The 22,218-nt window shown below is 39.0% G+C and overlaps 1 protein-coding gene across 7 annotated transcripts in view; it reads left to right on the top strand.

The window, feature by feature from the left end:
• Positions 1–22,218, top strand: part of Reps2 (RALBP1 associated Eps domain containing 2) — a 218,286-nt gene that overhangs the window by 80,083 nt on the left and 115,985 nt on the right. For 4 of the 7 annotated variants that reach the window (XM_029534083.1, XM_021187405.1, XM_029534079.1 and 1 more), the window contains exons 4-5: positions 1,536–1,662; positions 7,400–7,497. In XM_029534083.1, coding sequence (XP_029389943.1) covers positions 1,536–1,662; positions 7,400–7,497 — 225 coding nt within the window. The remainder of the gene's footprint in view (positions 1–1,535; positions 1,663–7,399; positions 7,498–22,218) is intronic. The other 3 variants (XM_029534081.1, XM_021187406.1, XM_029534082.1) reach the window with 1 other exon arrangement.

Genomic DNA, 22,218 nt, shown 5'->3' with positions numbered 1-22,218 from the left:
TCTGCATCAGCTCCTGCTTTCTGGCCTGCTTGAGTTCCAGTCCTGCATCCTTTGGTGATCAACAGCAATGTGGAAATGTAAGCCAAATAAACCCTTTCCTCCCCAACTTGCTTCTTGGTCCTGATGTTTGTGCAGAAATAGAAACCCTGACTAAGACAGATGGTTATACTAGAAAATTAGCTTACATAGTTTACTTTGATGGTCTTGGATATTCAAGGTTGCAGTTTCTTTATTTTCTTTATTTTTTGACAAGCAGGGTTTGTATAGCCCAGGCTGGCATCAGACTTATGTGGTTTTTCTGCCTTCTGAATACTGTATTACAGGTGTGCTTCATCATGCCTAGCCAAAGATTTGTGTTTATATATAGTTAAGCGGTGTGTCTCACTTTGTTAAATAACTCTGTGTAAGGTTGCTTTAATTATTTAAGTGGCATATTAGAAAGGCATGGGAATTTGTAGCCAGTATACTTTGGTATGAATCTATACCAGCATTTGGAGAGGACTGAGGACACACTTTCTCACAGTGGTGGATTCCCCAGAAAGTATCCAAGTCTTATATCAGATCATGTATTTGTTTTTAAATTAAAGAATCCAATATAGTCTCTGGGTTATAAAAAGCATCATTTCTCTGTTCTTTGGGTACTCTATGCTCACAGTCTGTTGGTCGTCTTTAAAGAAATAAAAGGAAGAAGAGGAGGAGGAGGAAGAGGAGGAAGAAGAAGAAGAGAAGGATGAAGAAGAGAAAGAGGAAGAGGAGGAGGAGGGAGAGGAGGAAGAAGAGAAGGAAGAGGAAGAGGAAAAGAAGAAGGAGGAAGAGAAGAAAGAGGAGGAGGGGAGGGGGAGGAGGAGAAGGAGGAGGAGGAGGAGAAGGAAAAGGAAGAAATCCAGTAAGCAGGCCCAGGCTGATCATTTGACCTAGAGTCCTGTATCACGGTCATGGTTGAGTTGGGATTCCAATTGTACTTGTGAAGGCTTTCATCTATCTTAGTATTTTGGAGCGTCTTAGATGGGGTGACTATGTTTTAGAGTCTCTCAATGAGGAACAAACAACCCCTCAACATTTAATTTTGTCTAATTAACTGTAAGAATACCCACCGTTAGACATTAAATATTTAATATAAAATTTGATTGCACTTTCTAGATTTATACCTGGTGAATACAAATTCAGTAAATAGGAATCTTAAAAAGGAAGACTCATTAATTCACTAATTGAATGAAAATGGAATCTGTCCACAATTGAGGTTTATGAATGCTCTCTCATGTGATCAGTGTCTTTCATTTTCCAGAGGAAAGTATTGTTGGGCTAGCTGCAAGCGTTTCAGGCTCGTGTTAGTAATTTAGGTAGCACAGCACTGGTGAGCCTGTATTCTCTGGGTACCTTTTTTGCTATGCTGCATTTTTGAGGAAACATTTCTTCCCATTTGTTAAATCAGCTGGGTCACCAGCTATAGAGTCACATTTTGCTTCTTAAACTGCAGCTCAGAATGCCAGGCTTCTCCAGTGGTTGCCTCTGAACTCTGCTCTGGTTCTTTGAAGCAGGAAACACAGTCTCCCACGATGTCACCCCTCGCCTCCCCTCCTTCTTCCCCGCCTCATTACCAGAGGGTGTCCTTGAGCCATGGCTACAGCAAACTGCGGAGCGGCACAGAACAGATGCATCCAGGTAAGAGGCGACCAGGGGGCCAGCTGTCACAAGCAATGTCTTAGAGTCTTCTTAATCTACCAGGCAGCAATGCCACCAGCTGCTTAATTTCCTGATTTAATTACTCTTGTCTTTGGAAACATGGCTCAATTTCATTTTATATTCTCAAGCAAAGTTTTTTTTAAAATGAAGTTTAGCATATCTCAGCAATGCTTTGTTTCCTAGTCTGGTTTGTCCTTAGACTTGTAAACAACTATTTAGATGATTTAATATTTCATATTCAAATAGCATTAAAGGAATGTAGCATGTATAAAGGGGTCGTATTTTTATGAGAATAGTTATTTCCTTCTGCAAGGACACTAAGCACATTTACTCACTAACTGCTTTTAAGAATTAAAAAATATATAACTATGCAAAAAGCAAAAGAGTTGATCCAGTCTTTAAGGAGTGGGGACATAAATGAAAATATTGAGCTTTTATGTGTTAGGTTAAGGGTAAGGGAAATGCTAGTGGTAGTGATTTGCTGAGAAATGTGAAGCATGCCCAGTTATGGGGCTGTGTGTTCATATTTCTGCTCTCTTGGTCCTTTCCGGGGTAGAATGCCTGAGCTGGTTCTCAGCATGACTTGCAGAGTTGGCTGCCCAGACTGCAATGTATGAAACTCCATGAATTCACTGCAGCACCTTGTTCTTCAGTGGTTCACATCTCTAGTTTCAGATATGACCCATTTAATGTATTCCAGAGTAGAATTCCCTATAGCCCCCTGCCCAATTTGTGCAATATGGTGGAAATGTCTCCATTTCTGCAGGATTTTGCCATATTAGAAAAAAAGTAATGACTTTTAGAGGGCCACAGAAATAAAACGATATTCTAGGCTGAAGTAAAGAGAAGCTGTCCTTTTGCTGAGACAAGCAGGTAGGATGTTATGAAAAGAGCTTTGGGTTAGAACCAGAAGGTTGGGATTGGGAGGCCCCTGAATGACTTTAGGCAAACCTTCTATGAACTGTATTTTTTTTTCTTTTTAAAACAGTGATGAGGATGTTAAGATGATTAAGTGGGAATATGAATGTAAACTCATCTGGGAATTACATCCTATTCAATGCAACATGCTGTTCCTAATAGATAATTTAAAAATTCTCCTGAAAATCATGTCTCATTGATGTATGAAACTGCACAGGGTTGAGACTTCATTTTCCTCTTGTACTTTCCCTTGTATTATTTGCCTTTTAAAAAAGTATAGTTGTTTCTTCTTTTCAAATCTAATTTGGGCTTAGAAATTAATGTTTAGTCCACAGGTAAGTCCATCTGTGCTCTATTAAGTCAGCCTGTCATTAAGCTCTACCTTTGATAGTCCTGCTCCAGCCTCTCATCCGATGCTAAGTGGGCTCCCGTCTCTGCAGCACTGAAGAGGCAGCCTGCTTCCCTCCTTTCTGGATTCTGAGGAGTTGATGCCAAGGCTCTGTACGCCCTCATTCATTTTTATACTTTCTTTGAAGGTGGTGATATCTGTGTATGACAAGGAGCACATATTTTAAGAATTTAATTTAAATTTTAACAAATGGCTATGTCAAGTAGGTACCACTGACATAAAACTATCCCATTGTACTACACATGTGTCTTTCCAACCATACCTCACCCTGAAATGAAGCCCTGTTGTGTGACTTTTATCATTTTTGATTAGTTCTACTTCTAGAACTTCATGCAAAAGACAACGTGCAGACTGATTGTGCTTGTGTATGCTGCCTTCTCCTCAATGTAACAGTGAAAAGTCCTATTATTGTATTGATAGTTCCTTTCATTTTATTATTCAGGAGGTTTCATTGCAAGGATAATCATGGATTAATGGTCCTTCTGTTGATGAACATTTGGGCAATCTGTAGTGTTGGGCTATTATGAATAAGGATACTGTAAATATTTGTTCATGAGTCTTTTTATGGGTTACATTGTCATTTCCTTGACACTTAGGAGTAGAATCTTTGGGTATGGGTGTACAAAGAGCCACAGTTCCACTTTGAAACTGAACTTCAGAGTAAGGATATCTTCAGGGTTCTACAAAACAGTCCACTCCTTGGAGAAAGATAATGTGTCTGCATCCATAAGAAACCTCTTGTAAAGGAATTGAAGAGTTACTTGGTTTGCTTTGACTTGCATATTTTGGGTTTCCTTTGGTAAGAAAGAGAGTTGAGGCACTAAATAATATGTACCTTTTTCCTGAGTGTAGGTTCAGTTAAGGAGCAAGTCAGATATCAGATTGCTGCTGGCCTGATTATCAGCTTTGTTGCTCATGTAGGTAAATGGAGCACATTCCTTAGATATATGACTGATTTCGATACCCATTTTTTCAGCCACAGGCAGCCTTGGCCAACCCAGCCTTTCCCCTTAGTAGTAGAAAAACCTGTCTCTCTAAAGTGAGCTCCTGTCTAGCTGAGTTTTAATTGAAACCCGACTGATAAAATACATCTGTCTCTCCGTGTTACAATCCATATAGGGAAGGGATTTGAGCTAAGGTTCACATGGTACCTTCTTCCCCTATGGGTCTTCTTTGGGTGGCAGACGGACCCTCTCTGTTATGGGAAGTACAGGTCCATGGGTTTCATTAGAATTTATAAGCACTAGGTTCCTAGCTATGCTTTGGCTTACTGTGCTTAAAACTTTTTGGTAGGGTTCAGTTGGTATGAAGAGTTTATTGTGATTCCATCAACATGGAAAAACATCTGAATTGTCAGAGGGAAATAGTTGCCTACAAGTTGAATTTACTTCGAACACTTAGACTATGTACTACTTATGACATTCTTTTTTGTAGTTTTACATTTGTGTGTAATCCTAGTAGGTTCTGAAATGCACTAAATGCGTTGCCAGGCAATCATTTAGATATTTTAATTTGTTATAATTTGGTGTTCCAGTTGCTAGGAAGAAATGCAAAATGTAGTTGTGAGCCTGAATGTTTTTTTGCAGTTTCTTTCTTCCTTCTTCCCTTCCTTTCTTCTCCCTCTTTTCCTCCCTCCCTCCCTCCCTCCCTCCCTCCCTTCCTTCCTTCCTCCCTTCCTTTCCCCCTCTCTTTCTTTCTTTCCTCTATCCTGTCCTGTTCCATTCCTTTCTTTTCTCTACTTTCTTTTTTGAGATAGGGTCTCATGAGTCTGGCCCCCTGCCTGCTTATCTTACAGGTGCACCACAGTCCAGCCTGTTTAGTGTTCTTGATGTGTTATTGTTGTACATTCTTTATTTTAAAACTATTAAACCATGCTAAATGTGGTACCATAACAGCCACCTCTGCTCGCCACTCAATTTTATTTGTAAGTAAGTTACAGAAAGAAGCAGTTTATATATTTATATATTTTAAGTCCTCAAAGTGTTAGCCAACAGAGATGAGAAATGGTTTTATTTTAGGTGATAATTTCTCCTTTCTGTTGGAGCTGGTTATATTTAACTGTCATGTTACCATATTGGCAAGTGTATTATGTGTTCTGGAAATAAAAGGAATATCATTCATTTTTCTGTGGCTTAGAAACTTATTTTAAATATTACTATATTTAAAATATTTTGGTTATTTATTAGTAGAATAATAAATATATAATACATTTATTCATTTTGTATACTTGGTTTTTACATTCTGTACAAGGAAGATGACCATTTATTTTTATAGTAAATTTTAATGTTAAGTTTTAGTGTTCAAAGTTTATACTAATTTTCTTTGGAGGTTATATGATTAATTGAATACATTTAAATGGGGGGTATTTATAAATTATAACTACATTTTGGTATTTATAATTTTAAAAGAATTATAAGCCTCATTTTTTTTATTTAAAAACTCTAAGCTTTACTTTTATGTTATGTTTGCAAGTGTTTTGCCTGCATGTAAGTTTGTATACCAAGTCCATGTGGTACCAGTGGAGGCCAGAAGAGGGTGTTGGATCCCCTAGGATTGGAGTTACAGGTAGGTGTGAACTGCCATATGGGTGCTGGGAATTGAACCTGAGTCCTTTGAAAAAGGAAACAGTACTCTCAAACCACTAAGTTATCTCTCTAGCCCTCAGAAAACTTAATTAAAAAAATTCATTGTAGGACTGGAGAGATGGCTCAGTAGTTAAGAGCACTGACTGCTCTTCCAGAGGTCCTGAGTTCAATTCCCAGCAACCACATGGTGGCTCACAACCATCTGTAATGGGATCTGATGCTCTCTTCTGGTGTGTCTGAAGATAGACAGAAAGTGTACTCATATACATAAAATAAATAGTTCTTTTAAAAAAATTCATTGCAAAATAAAAATTTGAGGAAACTCCTTTTCCCACTGAAAGTGTTCATAAATATGAACTACAAAGAAAGTTCTTCATCTAAAATGATACCTCTTAGGGTTGGAGAATTACTCACTGATTAATAAGAGTACTGACTGGGGCTAGAGAGATGGCTCTGTGGTTAAGAGGACTGACTGCTATTCCAGAGGTCCTGAGTTCAATTCCCAGCAACCACATGGTGGCTCACAACTGTCTATAATGGGATCTGATGCCCTCTCTGGTGTGTCTGAAGACAGCTACAGTGTACTCATATAAATAAATCAATACTTAAAAAATGTTAAAAAAAAAGAGTACTGACTGATTTTCCATAGGACCTAGGCTTAGTTCCCAGAACCCACACTGAAGCTTGCAGCTCTCCTTAAGTCCAGGTTTGGGGAATCCAGTGCCCTTTTTTGGTTTTCATGGGCTTCAAGCATGCACATGTTGTACAGGCATGCATGCAAGTAAAACATCCAAATACTCAAAATAAAATGATACTTTTTAATATGTATAGATGATATGTGTAAGCATTAAGCCCACAGCAAATAGGCAATCATTCCAGTCTCAGAATCAGATTCCTTTCCATAAAAAAGTTATAGTGTAGTTCCTGTGCTTAATTGGGAGGGATGAAATGTATAATTCATTTAGGGGTAAATAGTATTTTGGATTCCTGAGTTTTCTACTTGATGTACAGTTGAGTTTTATTTGTTCCTAATTCATTTTTTTAAACCCAAGGCTATTTTTTCCTTTTACTTTTCTCTCCCCAAATGAATGTAAACTTTGTTTGAATATAGCATAAAATTGGAAAAAGGTTCAACCAATGTCTGAATTCATTGTGTGTTTTTAAGTGATATGGGATCCAATCGCAGTAGTGCATGACATGCTTCAGTTTTGTTCCCACTAGAAGAAAAGAAGGAGGAAGTCAAAATAGCCCTTCAGCCATCCAGGCAAAGAACAGCCCTTCCCTAGATACAGTTTATAAGGCTGGAAGTGCTGAGTATTCAAATCAGCCCTTTGTTTAATTCTCACCTACAGCCAAGTATTCGTTTTAGGCCAAAATCACATCCTTCAAAACCATGAATGAAAACAAAAGTGAGCTCCACTACTTCAGTTCATGGTCCAAGGTTACTGCCCCCAACAGAAACCAGCAACAAACAATGAATACTTGTAGTATGGCACATTTCTACTACTGACTCACCCTGAGGTTCTTACTGAATCATCCTCTTGCCTTTTTCCTAACCTTAACCTGATGTGAATCCTTTTAGTTTTATCATGGCATTGATTAAATGTCTTTAGATTATTTAGTGAAATTATGGAGGTAAAAGGATCAAGATTTGTGAGTCTTAGGTAGCTCTCAGATTATATGTTCCAATTCCTTTATTACCTTTTTTTTTTGAAAAGCACATGCTACATCAGCTTGAGTGTGAAATGATAATTTTGTAATAGAATCTCAGTATACCCTGCTAACATTCTGTCTTGTTTTTCAGCTCCATACGAAAGTAGGCAGCCCATTGGCCAGCCTGAAGGACCGTCATCAGAGGGTCCAGGAGCCAAACCCTTTCGTCGGCAGACATCTCTTATTCGGGTAAGTGATGATGTGGGTCTACAATGACAGAATTCAGTGATAGAATTGGGAGACAATTTATACTGTGGAGATATGGCATTTAGGGATGGAGATATAGCTCAGTAATTGCAAGCATTCGCTGTTCCTGTACAGGATCAGTGTTCAGGTCCATGTACCTACAAAGACCACATATAACTACTTGTAACTTCAACTCCAGGGAGTCCAACACACTCTTCTGGCTTCCGTGGATATCTGCATGCATCTACACATACCCATACACATTACATATGCATACATTTACTAAAAATAACTATTATAGAGAAAACTCTGAAAGAAATATGGCATTTAAAATCATTAATTATTATACAGTTAGCATATGAAGTGAGCATATGAAAACTTTGGTATTTTTTTCTTCTGTCAGATAGGGTGAGACAGGGTCTCACCAAGGTCATCTCAAACTGCTGCTTGGGTGACTGAGGCTGACCCTTTTGCCTCCACCTCTCAAGAGCTGAGATTGCAGGCATGGCCACCATGCCTGGCTTCACTGTAACATTTCACACATATATATCAAACTATGTTTGTATCCGCCCCCCATGACCCTTTCCTGCCCCCTACATCCTTACTGATTTTCTTCCTACCAAACACTCCATCCTTCTGCTTTCTTGTCAAATATAGTTGATTGTCTTCTATTGTGGAACATGGCTTTTTGATTATTCTCTATTTTGCTTCAAGAAAGGTATAAAACTACTTCTTCATTCAAACATTACACTTTTTTTGCTTGTATATTTTCTTAATTTTTCATTTGTTTTTATTCCTTCCAATCTCTAGAATAAACTAGAGGTTGTCTCTTGATCTTCAGTGTCTCTAAAGCATCCCTACCCCTTTATTTACTTAATCATGGAGCTCCTTCTTCAGTAGAGCTTCACATTTTCTGTAGCAGCTTGCCTCGTGTTTGCCTTATTCTTTATTACTACTTGTTTAATGCCTAATTAACTGTTTTCCATTTGCTGTGTGTCTCCAATTATGTGGTAAGCATTTGAAAGGCTGTAGTAGTTTTGTATTCTCTCAGTGCCTCAGACAATTCCATTTGAATAGCAATTTATGTATAAGTATAAACAAGTTACTACTTCCTACATGTAATATATAAAATATTATGGCACAAATATAATGCTATTAAGTTTCTTCTGGTCATATCATAGCTTAGATACTTTCAGCTTCTAATTCTCTAGTATTTTCCTTCAGATAAAGAGCTCTGTCCACCCCCCCCCCATATTCATAGCTGTTGTCTTGTATGTCTAAGTTCTTTTATGGAAAAGGTATATTATTAAAGAAAGATGTGTGTGTGTGTGTGTGTGTGTGTGTGTACACATACATGGGGAGAAACTATTAAAAAGGTAGGTTTATTATTTAACATGAAAGACAAAAGAAAGTGGGTGGTGGTTTGTATAACATTTCAATTGTGGAACTCAGGAAGAAGGACCATTTCTGCACAGGCAGCTCTACTCAAAATAGAAGAGTGGAGTCAGACACTCCCACAAAGAAGTGGGTTGCTAGTTTAGAAGAGAATAAACAATCTGCATAAGATCCTCGAGTTCAGTGAATGACTTCTGATCATAGGACACTGTTAGACATGGCAAAGTACTCAATCTTAAAGTGGTGTTCTGTTTGCAAAAGCTCTCTAAAAGATAGCAATTAAGCCATATGTGATATATTTAATGTTTCCTATAATTATAAGCTCTAGGCACTGCTGTCTCTATTAGTATAGATGGATAGCTGAGAGAGGTCAAGTAGCAAGTCTGAGATTTCATTCATACCTAGTATGTGGCAGAGCCAGAATTTGAGTCTAGGAGAGTTCAGTATCAAAGCCTCCACATTAAACACTTAGCTCAACATTAAAGTTCTATATTACACGAAGACTAGATTACATCATGAACAAACACTAGGTATTATAATATCACCCGTGTGTGTGTGTGTGTGTGTGTGTGTGTGTGTGTGGTGTATGTATGTGTGTGGTGTGTTTGTGTGTGGGGTGTGTGTGGGGTGTGTGTGTGTGTGTGTGTGTGTTGCTGGGGTTGGACTCCATGGCCTTGCCCATGCCAGACAAAAACTGTACTATTGAACTATATCCTCATCCAAAAACTGTTCTTGAAAGTGTTATTTGAGAGAATACCTGTCAGGAGTTCAAGGCCATCTGTGAGCTCATAGTTCAAAGTCAACTTCTAAGATTCAAGACCCTAACTCAAGAAAAGGGAGAAATAAAGAAAAGAAAAAGAAAGAAAAGAAAGACATTCTCCTTTAAGGTCAATACAGATGAGTTTTACCCTCAAGTTGTAATGGAAGATTGTTTCTTCAGCTGAGCCCCAGATGTAGTACTTGGCTATGTTTTAGAGATCCCATGGTATAAAAATATGTGCCTTTAAACATGAGAACCACACAAATTGGGGAGGCATGTTTATATTAGGGAAGGGATTGGAGGGAATCTTCTTAAAACTCTCTAAGGTGTGGCCTGCAGGTTCCTGCAGAGTATGTTCTGTATCTGTGGAGAGGAAATCTTGAGTGGGTAGAACTCTGATCAAATTTAGCAGTGAATCTTCAGCTTCACAGGGATAGGATGGGATTCACTGGACCCTTCCTACCAAGCTCCTTGGAAGCATGGCCATGATCCCTTATTTGAATTGGTGATCTGTCTTCTAATCTCTAGATTTTCTTTCTGCTGAGAAATAGGCTTCTTGTACCCTTCACTTGACAAATACTTAGTGAATACCTATAAAGTACCAGATACTGTATTAAATGATGTTTGCCATCAGTAGGCACCACCCTTGTGGACCTTTCAGGCTATTGTAGGACACAAGTATTAATCAAGCCATCACAAAGACAACATATTATAACCATAGTATATGATGTGAATGAAAATGATGCTGTGCTTTGAAGGTGAAAAATGACAATAGAATATAACCCAGACTTGCAGACAGGTTAGTCAAAGAAGAGGTCTTTGGGGAGTAACATAGTTGAAGTGGGAAGGATAACAGAAGTATTAGCTAGGTAAGGTAGCAAGGCTGGGGAACAGATAAGAAAGCAGACAGAGCTGCATGTGCAAAGACATTTTTTTATGTACTTAGAATTTTGGGCACATTAACTCAGTGCTCACCACTGTCTTCTGGGATTACATCATAGCTAACAAAGCCGAAGGTGTATATGCCTTATTGAGTTTTCCAAAGATCACAGCTGGGGAGTGGATGGGCTAGAGTTCAAGCAGTGGACACCATTCCTCAGCTACTGGCTTAGGAACTGGATGGAAGACGGAAATGTCATCTGTTAAGCAAGGAAGGACCGGAAGAAACGGTGGTGCTGAGAACAAATCCCAGCTGTAAGTTCAGTGTTGGATGCCAGGAATGGAGCTTTGGGGACAGCTCAGAGGAGGTGAACAAGAGTTCTGTGTTTCTATGGGTCTGAATTTTGGGGAGAGCTGAAGCCAGATATAGGTGTTTGGCAACAGTTGACTATTGGAAGCACAGGAAAAACAAAACAAAATAAAACAGGTTCTACCCAGGTCCACCCTGACTCCACATGACCTGGAGCAAGTTCCTTTCCTTTTTTGTTGCATTAACATCACAGTATGGATTTAGCAATATATCCTAGCAGTATGCCAGTCTGACTCTCTCAATGTTTGTTCTCCTACCACCTGTTGGAAGGAAGCATGGCCTTCTGTTTAGGATGATAGCAAGGGACCTTTCTTATCCAGGATGGCAGTCTGTGGTTTTTGTGGTGGGTGTATTTTCCTTTCTTCAGCTCTTAGGTTTCCTTCTTGTGCCTGTCAGTCTGGTTTGGCTGAACTCCATGTAACAGAAAGCAAAATGCCAATTTGAATTAGTCATGGAGATGAGATTTGAAGTGAAGGTTCTTGGTGGTAGGGGATTAATATTTATTGGGTATAGTGCTAAGCTAGTTGGAGTGACTAATTCCCCTCATGGTGCCATGTCCCTATGCTGATGACAATCTATTCTCTTTGTTCTAGCTTAATTTGTCACCTTCTGTTCAAACCTTTCCTGCAAACAGTAGGGTATTGAAGCTATAGTTCACTGGTAAAGTGCCAGCCAGATTAGCATAGCAAAAAACATGTCTTTCATTCCACAGCACTTCCTAAGCTGGGAACAGTAGTATACAGCAGGAAGACCAGCCTCAGCCAGATCCCAGCATACTGGGACTATGTCCTGAGACTCTGATTTCAAATCACTGCCAACACCATAAATAAGTTAGAGGGGACATGGCCTCAGGCCTTTAGGTACCCATGGCCAGTGCTATTATAGCCCATGGGTTTAGCATTTTGGAGGTGTTTATGTCAAATTCTATACTTTGGAATTGTTAGTCTTTTTCCTGAATATTTTAGTCACTTTTTTGTTTAAAGAATAGATTTATTTCCTCATTAAAGTTTCAGACAGTGTTTTGGTGAATAGATGGGAATTTTTTAAATAAATTGCAAGTCTTCTCTTCTGCTTTACCTGTTATCATATCTTCAGAGGTCATTTGTGCTTTGCATTTCTCATAAGCCAGTCTGGACATTTTGCATGTAGATTATGATTCAGTCTGCATAACATTTAGAACTACAACTTCTGCTTCCACTTGGTTCTGTGTATTACTAGGATTGTTGAAAACCACATTGGGTAGAAAGTCTTGGTTCTTTGGCTACCTTTGCTGCAATATCTAAACTACCTGCCCCTAACGCAGTGGTCCTTGAACTCACTTGCCTTGTTACTGTTCTTTAGCTAGTAGGGTGTGGTATCCATGTGTCACCATTTGCCAGACAGTCTTACTTAGATGGTTCACTGTGACTTTCAACTGATGGGTATTCCTCACAGAAGAGCTCCCAGCCTCACTCTCCTTGCTCTACCACCCATTATCATGGACCAGAATGTTGATCATTGTCTTCGACTCCTCCTTCATCCCTCATGCTTATTCAGTTAACAAGTCCTGAGCATTCTACGTTCGAGGGATTCTGATCTGTTCTGCTTTACTTGGTCCAGGAAATTATCACCTGTCAGGGAATCTGGGATATTAACCCCTACCCTGCCACTATCTAGTCGTCATCCTCTTGCAGACAATGTTCTTTGGGTGGTGGTGGTGGAAGATCTCACTATGTAGCCTTGCCTGGGATGGAATTTTCTGTATAGACCAAACTGGCCTAGAACTCAGCAACATGCCTGTCCCTGCCTCCCAAGTGTTGGGATTAAAGGTATCTGAAACCATGCTTGGAAACAATAGAGACCCCACAAATACAATCAGGCAGGAGATTTAAATATTATATAATGTATACATGTGTTGAAACTCTACATACCACTCATTGTTATGTGCAAGTGTTATGTTTTTAGGCTCAGTTAAAAAATACATTTAGTTATCTCCTTCACAGCTGCTCATCCTATACTGACTTTGATCTGTCACTGCTCATTGTTCTTACCATGTCATCCCTGTTCTCGAATATGACTCCTGGGCACTTGTATTGTTTGCCCTCTGCTTTCCCTTAAAGCCAGAACAGCTCACTACTTCACTCTCACCACACTGCTCAGCACCTGCTCCTTGTCCTATCTCAGCAGTCAGCATCTCTAGTGGGACCTTTAGTCTTTCTTTATTTACTTTTACTTTTGCCTCCTTTGCTCTTCCTTTGTCTGAATTCGTCTTTGCTTTTTTTCTTCTTCCAGGGACATCATGAAGTATGAGGGTTTCCTATTGTGCTCACGTATATGTGATGCCTGCAATTTCCATTCTTTAAAAAAAAAACCTGTTTATTGCTCAGTTGTATCTGTGAAACTCAATCAGATGACTGGGAGTCTGATCATTATGGATTTCCATCTTAAAGGCAACTAGACTTTTTTATATTGTTCTCAGAACATGTTATGCAGACTCACGAATAGAAGTATATGTGTGTTTGTATTCATTCATTAATTCAAAATGTTCCTCTCTCATTTTATTTTTTAACCCAAATTTAGGGAGGCTGCTTTGGCAAATGAAATTTCCTTGCAACTACTGATGAAACACAATTATCTTCTATTTTAAACAAAATCAGCCTCACTTTTGAAACCCTAACCAAACTTGCTGTCTAGTGTATTATCCTGGAGGTCTGAACATTCCTGTGTTGTAAACAGTCAGTGTTCATCACTATTCTTCTTAGATAAAATAATAGTAGAACTTCGAGTCTTTTAGATGCTTGCCATTGCACTTGGGTTTTGGGGTTATAGTTTGGGGTTATAAATTTTGTACCAAACTGGTATGGCACGATAAAAGTAAAAGTTTATAAACTGAAAAGCACTTATCGTATGTAGTTGTGTGTTTGTTTCCTACTGAGTTCCAAAGTTTTGAGCCTTGTTTCTCCCCTAACCCTGAGATTTCACTTTAGACACTCAGGGCCAGAAACAGAGTCTTCGTAATCCTTGAGCCCCTTGGAATAGTTCTCAGAATTAAAGCAAGTATGTAAGGACGAGAAAAGAAAGAAACACTCATGAGTCTCTGTTGGAATGTTGTTGGTGTAGGTCAGAAGAGAATTGCTTGTGCCACAGGTAAATTATTCCTGTAATACTTTTGATGAGAATAAAAAAGAAACAGTCTTTTGGGGATGCCGACATGATACTACTGAGATCATTGTTTAGGTTTTTTCTTTTTTGTGCTATGAAAGTATTTGTGGGTGGATTGGATCAGGATTCTGGCAAGACGAGTAGAGCATAGCATAGCATAGGCAATGGCTAAAAGCTTAGGATTAGGCCAGGGGGCTTAGATAAAACATGCTAGCACTGTCGATGGTTAGCTTAGGAAGTGGCCCACAAGACAGCTTTGAGCCATCAGAACTTACTCAGCTTTTCAGAGGTTCATTTTGAGGAATGAAAGTCTCTATGTGTGTGTATCCTATACATGTATTAAGTTAGAACTCAGACCTTTTTTTTCCATTTATTCCTTTAGAGTCTTCCCCCTCCCCCCTTGTCTAAGAACACTTATCTTGACTATGTTGAAGAGCTCCAGTGGCTACTTCAGCATAATGCTATTTCTACATTTAGTTCTTGTGTTTCCCTGTATTATCCATATAAGTCAGGATGATGTGCTTACTTACAAATGACTTAAGTTAAACAAAGTTATGCAGAGACAAATGGACCACCTCATGGTCAGTTTTCTCCCAATAAAGCCATGGCAATGGAATTCTCAGTTTGAATTGTTTCATGCTATACAGTGCACATTACACTGCAGATGTTATTTTGGGGCTGTGGGTTGTAAGCTCTAATGATGCTGAAAGATTTTTACAAAGTCAAATATTGAAAAGGGTACAGAGTGAAAAATGGCCCTCTCACTCCTACCCTCTGAGTACCTATTGTAGAAACAACTATAACCCATTTCTTTTGTATAGTTGTATACAAAATACCTTATTTTACTTAGTGCTGTATCTGAATCTTATCCTAATAATTATATAATTATAGGTAGTATACTCAAAGTATGTATATAGTTCAGCCTTTTACCTATGTGGAAACCTATTATACATCTGTTATATATTCAACATTTTTCTTTAACAATAGTTTTACTAATATTCTGTGTCAGCACACAAAAACTATCTTTCTGTGTTTTTGTTGCACAAGCTCTTAGTGTTTTGTTGTATTTTCCATAAGCCATTTAAGCAGCCCCTTCTTACTGACATCTAGCTCTTACAAGCGTAGCTTTGTTAGAAGTTATATAGATTCAATTCTCAGGTATACAACTCTTTATTGAAAATGTCTACACTTTGGTAATTTTTATAGAAATTTTCAGATTGTAAGCTCTACCAATTTATATACTTGACATATGTAGAAAATGTCTCTTTTCTGGTACCTTTGTAAATATAGCACGTTAACAAACTTATAGACATTTCTTATACTATGGAAAAATGCTGTCTTTGTATATTAATTAACATACTTATTAGTGAATTGGAAAATTTAATGTTATAGTGTTCTTTCCCTAAGTGTACTTTACTGTGTATTGCTTCTTCCTTTCATAGGCCTTTTGTCTTTTGTCTGCGTTATTTATGATTTTGTACTGATTTGTCATTCTAAAGCCTGAAACCATAAGGTGACATTTTAAACCCATGAGATTCTGCAAGTTGTGTAGAAACTGCTCTTTAGGTGTTCAAATATAGGTTGTGGTTACTTGAGGCACTTGAAAGAGGTTAGGGACACAAGTTTCTTTTCAGCTCCACAGGAACATCAACAGGTCTATAGGCAATGGGAATCTCTTATTTATATGATTATGCCGACAAGGTTGAATTACTTACTGTCTTAGTCAGTGTTCTATTACTGTGAAGAAATACCATGACCACAGCAACTCTTATTTTAGAAATCATTTAATTGGGGCTTGCTTACACTTTCAGAGATTCACCCACTGTCCTCATGGCAGATTGCACACAGGCAGACATAGTACTGGAGAAGTAGCTGAAAGAGTTCTATATGCATATCTATATGCATTAGGAAAAGAGAAACAGTGGCCTTCAAATGGGTTGTTTTGAAACTTCAAAGCTTACCCTCACTGACACACTTCCTCCAGTCAGGCCAGACCTCCTAATCCTTTCAGATAGTGCCATTCCCTGATGAAGTATTCAAATCTATGAGTCTGTGGTGGCCATTCTTATTCAAATCATCACACTTAGTTTATGGGTATAGCTTAGGGCTAACCGGTCATTTGTTATTTGAGAAGTGAGCTTCTCTGGTTTTTATTTAGTTTTCTCCCTCTGCCTAAAGCAGAAGAGGGAGGAAGAGAAAGTATATGCATTTGAGGAAAGAGATGTAGAACTGGTTTGATTTTTTTTTTTAATAGTTATATATGTCCTCTTTCCTGATTTGGGACATTATTTACCAGATTTACTCTCCATTTTATTTCAAGCCCTAGCCATTTTTTTTTTTTTACTATTTCTAAGGGATACTGAGGTTTGTGTGTCTAATGTATATCTTACCTCACTGTGTCTGCTGTAAAGCCATGACACTGTAACCACAGGAGGACCTGTTTTCTTGTAGTATCAAGCCTTCCGTCTACTTGTTTCCTTTGCTCATTTATAGTTCTTTTTCTAGTTTCTTAGCCATTATTCTTGGGGGAGGAATTATTTTACTTCAAATGATTCTGAAGTTTATTTTTCCCAGCTGAAAGCTTTAAAAAAAAAATCTTTGTATTCCTCAGTAAATGCTCATTATGTGACCATTCTTTTTTTTTTTTGAACATAAACGCTACACAAATCACAGCACAATGTTCATGCCTGTGTGTTACTCTCTGTGCTATAGCCAGAAGAGTGTTTTAGTATTCCCATGTACAGTTAGCTTTAAATATCTTAGGCGGAAAATGTGTGTTTTTAAGAAGGCAACAAGAACATTTCTCCCAATACATATCATCTTCAAAATGCATTCATTATGTTCTGTCTTTTTAATTGCTATATTTTGGTACAGGAGTATTGTTCCTCATTAATATCCTATATCTTCATATACAAATTGCACAGAATACAGTAACATTTCTCTATGTAACTGAAAGAAAAGTGCTTTAACGTAGATGCTAAACCAAACACAGTTCAGTGTGTAATCCTGTGTGTTACTCTCTGTGCTAGTAAACAGAAGAGTGTTTCTTTTAGTATTCCCATTTATAGTTAGCTTCAAACATCTTCAGTGGAAAATGTGTGTTTTTAAGAAGACCACAAGCACCTTTCTTCCAATACTCACCCTCTTCAAAACACAGTCAGTATGCTCTGTCTTTGGAATTGCTTCATTTTGGTACAGGAGTACTGTTCCTCATTACTTCCCTGTATTTTCTTTCTTTTTTTATTGGATATTTTACTTATTTACATTTCAAATGTTATCCCTTTTCCTGGTTCCCCTCTGGAGACTCCCTATCCCATCCCTCTTCCCCTTGCTTCTATGAGGGTGTGCCCCTACTCACCCACCCACTCCCGCCTCCCCACCCTGGCATTCCCCTAAACTGGAGTATCAAGTCTTCCCAGGACCAAGGGCCTCTCCTCCCATTGATGCCCAGCAAGGCCATCCTCTGCTACATATGCAGCTGGAGCCATCGGTCCCACCTTGTGTACTCCTTGGTTGGTGGTTTAGTCCCTGCGAGCTCTGTGGAGGGAGTCTGGTTGGTTGATATTGTTGTTCTTCCTATGGGGTTGAATAGCCCTTCAGCTCCTTCAGTCCTTTCCCTAACTCCTCCACTGGAGACCCTACTGCAGAGGCTCTCAGGAGACAGCTGTATCAGGCTCCTGTCAGCACTTGTTGGCATCCGCAATAGTGCCTGGGTTCTTGAAAATTACTCTCTTTGCTTTGTTTCTTTTCTGGTAGTCACCTTTAATATAAAAACATTTATTATTATTATTATTATTATTATTATTATTATTATTATTATTATTATAAGATGAGAATACTAAAGAAATGGGTTACTGAATGAAAACTCCAAGGAAGTACATATCTGGGAGAGAAGCTGAAGGTTTTTTTTTTTAGAAATAAGATATTAATTTAGCAATTATCAGAACCGATCAGAGTACTTAAGGCCTGAAAGCATTTATATTTAGACAGTGGGCAATGAGGGAGTGGTAACAAATAATAACCATAGTTTTAATCATACTGCAACTGGGTTGTTAGACTACAGATAACTGCAGATTAGCATGTTCTATTTGTGCCATTAATGCTCTCCCATGAGGCATGAGGTATTACATTGAAGTAAGCCTCAGAACTGAAGTGAGATTGTAACCAGAACTTTCTGAGGAATAGTTAGGATGCACATTGGTTTGATAGATAGAAGCTCCTCTGATACAGTGTTTTAGATATAGCTGCAAACACCTGTCTCAATGCTAGATCTTAGACAGCACTTTATAAAAGTAGAGCTAAGGGTGGCGTTTGTTTTTGATTTACTCTCAGGACTCTGGTCTTAGTTTTAGACTAAGCTGTTGCTATGTAAGCCTCCTTTATAAGGCCACCATTTTAGCCCTTTGTCCATCTATACTTGTCTTCGTATGAGCTGAACAGTAGTGTCATGGCTTCTGTCCCAACAACAGTAGTGACTACTGGCTGAGTGTATATCTGGTGGCAATGCTGTGCTTGGCCCTTTTAGCCTTTCCAATAGTCTTGCACAGTGGTTACTATATCCATCCATTTGTAAATCTTAGGAAAGCAGCTTCTGTGAGCCAGCAAGCATCCCGGTGTTACACTGAGGGTACAAACTTGTTCTCGAGGCACTTGTAACCAAGTTGAGATGAGTTCAAGTCATACAATCTCCATTTATGCATGTAGAATTGAAAAAACAGAATCGCTGGAAAGATAAGGAGTGGCATGTAACAGAAAAATACAACATAGAGCTACAAAATGAGGAGAGGCTTCCCCAGAGAACTGATGCTTGAGCTCAGCTGTGAAGCATGAGGAGGGACATAAGTGGACGTAGGCAAGGATGGAGCTGTGATGTGAGGAGAGGAATCTTTCATGCTGTGACAAGACCCTTAACAAGAGGCATTCACTGGGCAGGTTCTTTTTTTTTTTTATTTAATTCTATTTTTTTACAGTCCTATCATTATCCCCCTCCCAGACCACCCTCCCACAGTTCCTCATATCATTCCTCCTCCCCCTGTCTCCAAGAGGGTGCCCGCCCCCTTGTCAGGCCTCCTCACTCCCTGGGGCCTCATGTCTCCAGGCCAGGCCAGGCAGTCCTCTGCTGTATGTGTTGGAGCCTTGGACCAGCTGCCTGTTTGGTGGCTCAGTGTCTGAGAGATCTCAGGGGTCTGGGTTAGTTGAGCCTGCTAGTCTTCCTATGGGGTTACCCTTCTCTTCGGCTTCTTCCAGCCTTTCTAAAAATCCAACCACAGGGGTCCCCAACTTCAGCCTGTTGGTTGGGTATAAGTATCTGTGTCTGTCTCAGTCAGCTGCATGTTGGGTCTCTCAGAGATCAGCCGTGCTAGGCTCCTGTCTGTAAGCAACCATAGCAGCAGTAATACTGTCAGGCTTTGGAGCCTCCCCTTGAGATGGATCTACTGGGGCAGGTTCTTAATTGCAGATAACAGGAACTTCTTTGACTAGTTAAGCAAAAGTGCTTCATAATAGGCAGTTTGGATAACTTATTAAATCTTTGAAAGACCCAAAGAAAATCTAAGCCTAGAAGAAAAACACCTCCAGTCTCACCGATAAGCTCGGCTAGAATCTTGCCTCTGCCATAGTCAGACAGCTACAGGGTTAGGAAATGCTGCCATCGTTTCACCTCTACTTCCACTGTGTGACCTCAGCAAGCCACATGAGGGCCCTGTTCACCTCTTCTTTCATCCTGTAACTTGGGTTTGAATCAGGTTTCCATGGGTGTATTTGTTTAGTGGATCTCTTGTCCCACCTGGAATTCTAGCACCAAGTATTTGGGCATTGCTGTTCTTTTACTACACAGCCTGTGCAGCACCGAGAGCTATGCTAAAAAGGGATAAAATGTATTTTGACTGAGCCAGTCTGCTTCATATCACTTAGAGAACAGACACACTGGAACTAAAGACTGGTGTGACTAGAGCCTGGAGTGGGAGGGAGATGAGACTGGAGATCAGCATAGGACTTGATGGGCCTTGGGATCGCCTTTTTGGTGTGGGAAGCAGGTGGCTTAGAAATTAAGTTGTTAATAAGGGCCCCTCCCAAATTTGAATGCCAGTTTGCATGCTTTTGGAACCTGAACTGTATTGGTACCTTGAGTCTGTATCCTAAATCTCAGAAGTATTTCTTGTTTTTAGCCTGAGTTCTTAGAGCATCTGGTTCCCATCTGGCCTCGGGCTCTCTTGAGTGTGAAAGGGAGAACATCCTGGCAATGTCAGGCAAGGCAGCCTTGACCTGACCTACAAGGATGGGGATAGAACATTGTTAGTTAGTTACAGTGTGTTTGAAAGTCTGTGGCCTTAACAGAGTCTCATCTTATTGCTGATTTCTTATTTTCTCCTGGCATCGAGAAAAAATCCTGACAATTGTAAAGGGCATCTTTCTGTCCAGTGAAGTAGACCTTGGCTTCTTATGTAAGAATAAGAAGAGGTTACTAAGAAGTATTTATGTTTATCAAAATAGCATCTGTGTTTCACATGAAAATAACAATAAATAAACTGATTGACTGTATGCATGGTAGCCTATCTTCCAGATTCTTTTAACATGTGAAAACATGCCAGATGCTGCTCACATACAAAAATTATGTGCTTAAAAAGAGATTTTCTGAATAATCTAACAGTCTACCAGATGTAATCTGAAACTATATCAGATGATGGGGAAGGGTATAAATCTAACACAATCATTCACATCTCAAAGTCAGATCCTTGATCTACAACACTTTCTGAAAAGAAAACAATTCCTTATTGTAGGATGGGTGGGTAGGCAGAAAGAGATAACCATAGAGCTCGGTGACAAAGCGTTCATGTTCTGCCTCTTATTTCTAGGCATGTGGTTTTGGTAGACTATTTCATTTACCTAATCTCCAGTTTCCTGTTCTGCAAATTGGAAATAATGGGTCCTACTTTGCAGAGTTATTACAAGGATGAGAATTGATTGATATATTAGTTACTTATACTGTCTACCATTTAGCAGAGTGGTAAATACACATAACCAAACATTCACTGGATAGCTTTCTTTTGTTTGAGAATTTCATACATGCATATAATGTATTTTGATAAAATCTACCCTCTTTCTATCCTCTCTAGTTTCTCCATATGTCACACCATTATTTATTATCAGTTTTATATACCTTTAAAAAATTCCATTGAATCCACTATATGTACATGGGTGAAGGACAATCTACTGAGGCATGGGTGTCCAAGAAAACTGCCTCTCCGTCCCATAGCAGCCATCACTTAGCAATAGCTCCTCAGCTGGGGATGGGACTTCACAAGCCTCTACACATGCTGGGATTTTTAGCTGGTTTGATTTTGTACAGGTATTTATGTAGTCACAGGTGCTATGAGTTCATATGTGCAATGACACCATCATGTCAGACAAACATCGTTTCACTTCAGATGTTTAATACTGCTACCTCTTATGTTCTTTCAGTCTCCCACTTCCATGATGATCCTTGAGCCCTGGAGACTGGGAGTGTGCTATAGTTATCCAATTAGAGCTGAACACTCCATAGTCTTATATTTTTTATACACTGATCAGTTGTTGGTCACTGTATTAATCACCAGCTACTGCACTAAGAAGCTTTTATGATGAGACTCAAGAGATAGAGTAATATAGGGAGCAGTTTATTATTGTATTCATTTAGCAGAATAATGGTAGTATTACGTTTTCTCCTAGGGCATATGACCTAGCTAGCAATAGATTTTTGGCCCAGTTAATGGTACCACACATGAGTTCTGTCTTATGGAGCAGCCTTTAAATCCAACCATAAAGTGGCCTATAGGACTATAGCATTCTTGCTTCTATAAACATCAGTGGGCATATCTTGCCAGACTAGTCATTGCTGTGAACTTTACATTGTCTTTAGAGCTAGCAACTGCATACTGTACATTAGGGTCAGAGAGATTTCTGCAGTTTAACATTAACCTAAGATGGTGAAATTTGAGCCCTAAACTACTTTTGAAAATGATGGCAAAAAGTAGTTTTTGTACTGTTTCTGCTAAGGAACCTTAGTCTAAAATCGCCCTCCCTTCATTGGTGGAATGGCTAAAGTCAGCAGCATATATAAGAGGCCTCCAGAGTAGTCTTATTTTGTAAGCAGAAATGTTCTATGGATGAAACAGGATACACACACCCTTTTAACATTCTA

The sequence above is a fragment of the Mus pahari genome, chromosome X (assembly GCF_900095145.1).
Source record: "Mus pahari chromosome X, PAHARI_EIJ_v1.1, whole genome shotgun sequence".
NCBI lineage: Eukaryota > Metazoa > Chordata > Mammalia > Rodentia > Muridae > Mus > Mus pahari.
Note: the sequence above shows the minus strand (reverse complement) of the source record. Positions and strands in the feature narration are given on the sequence as shown.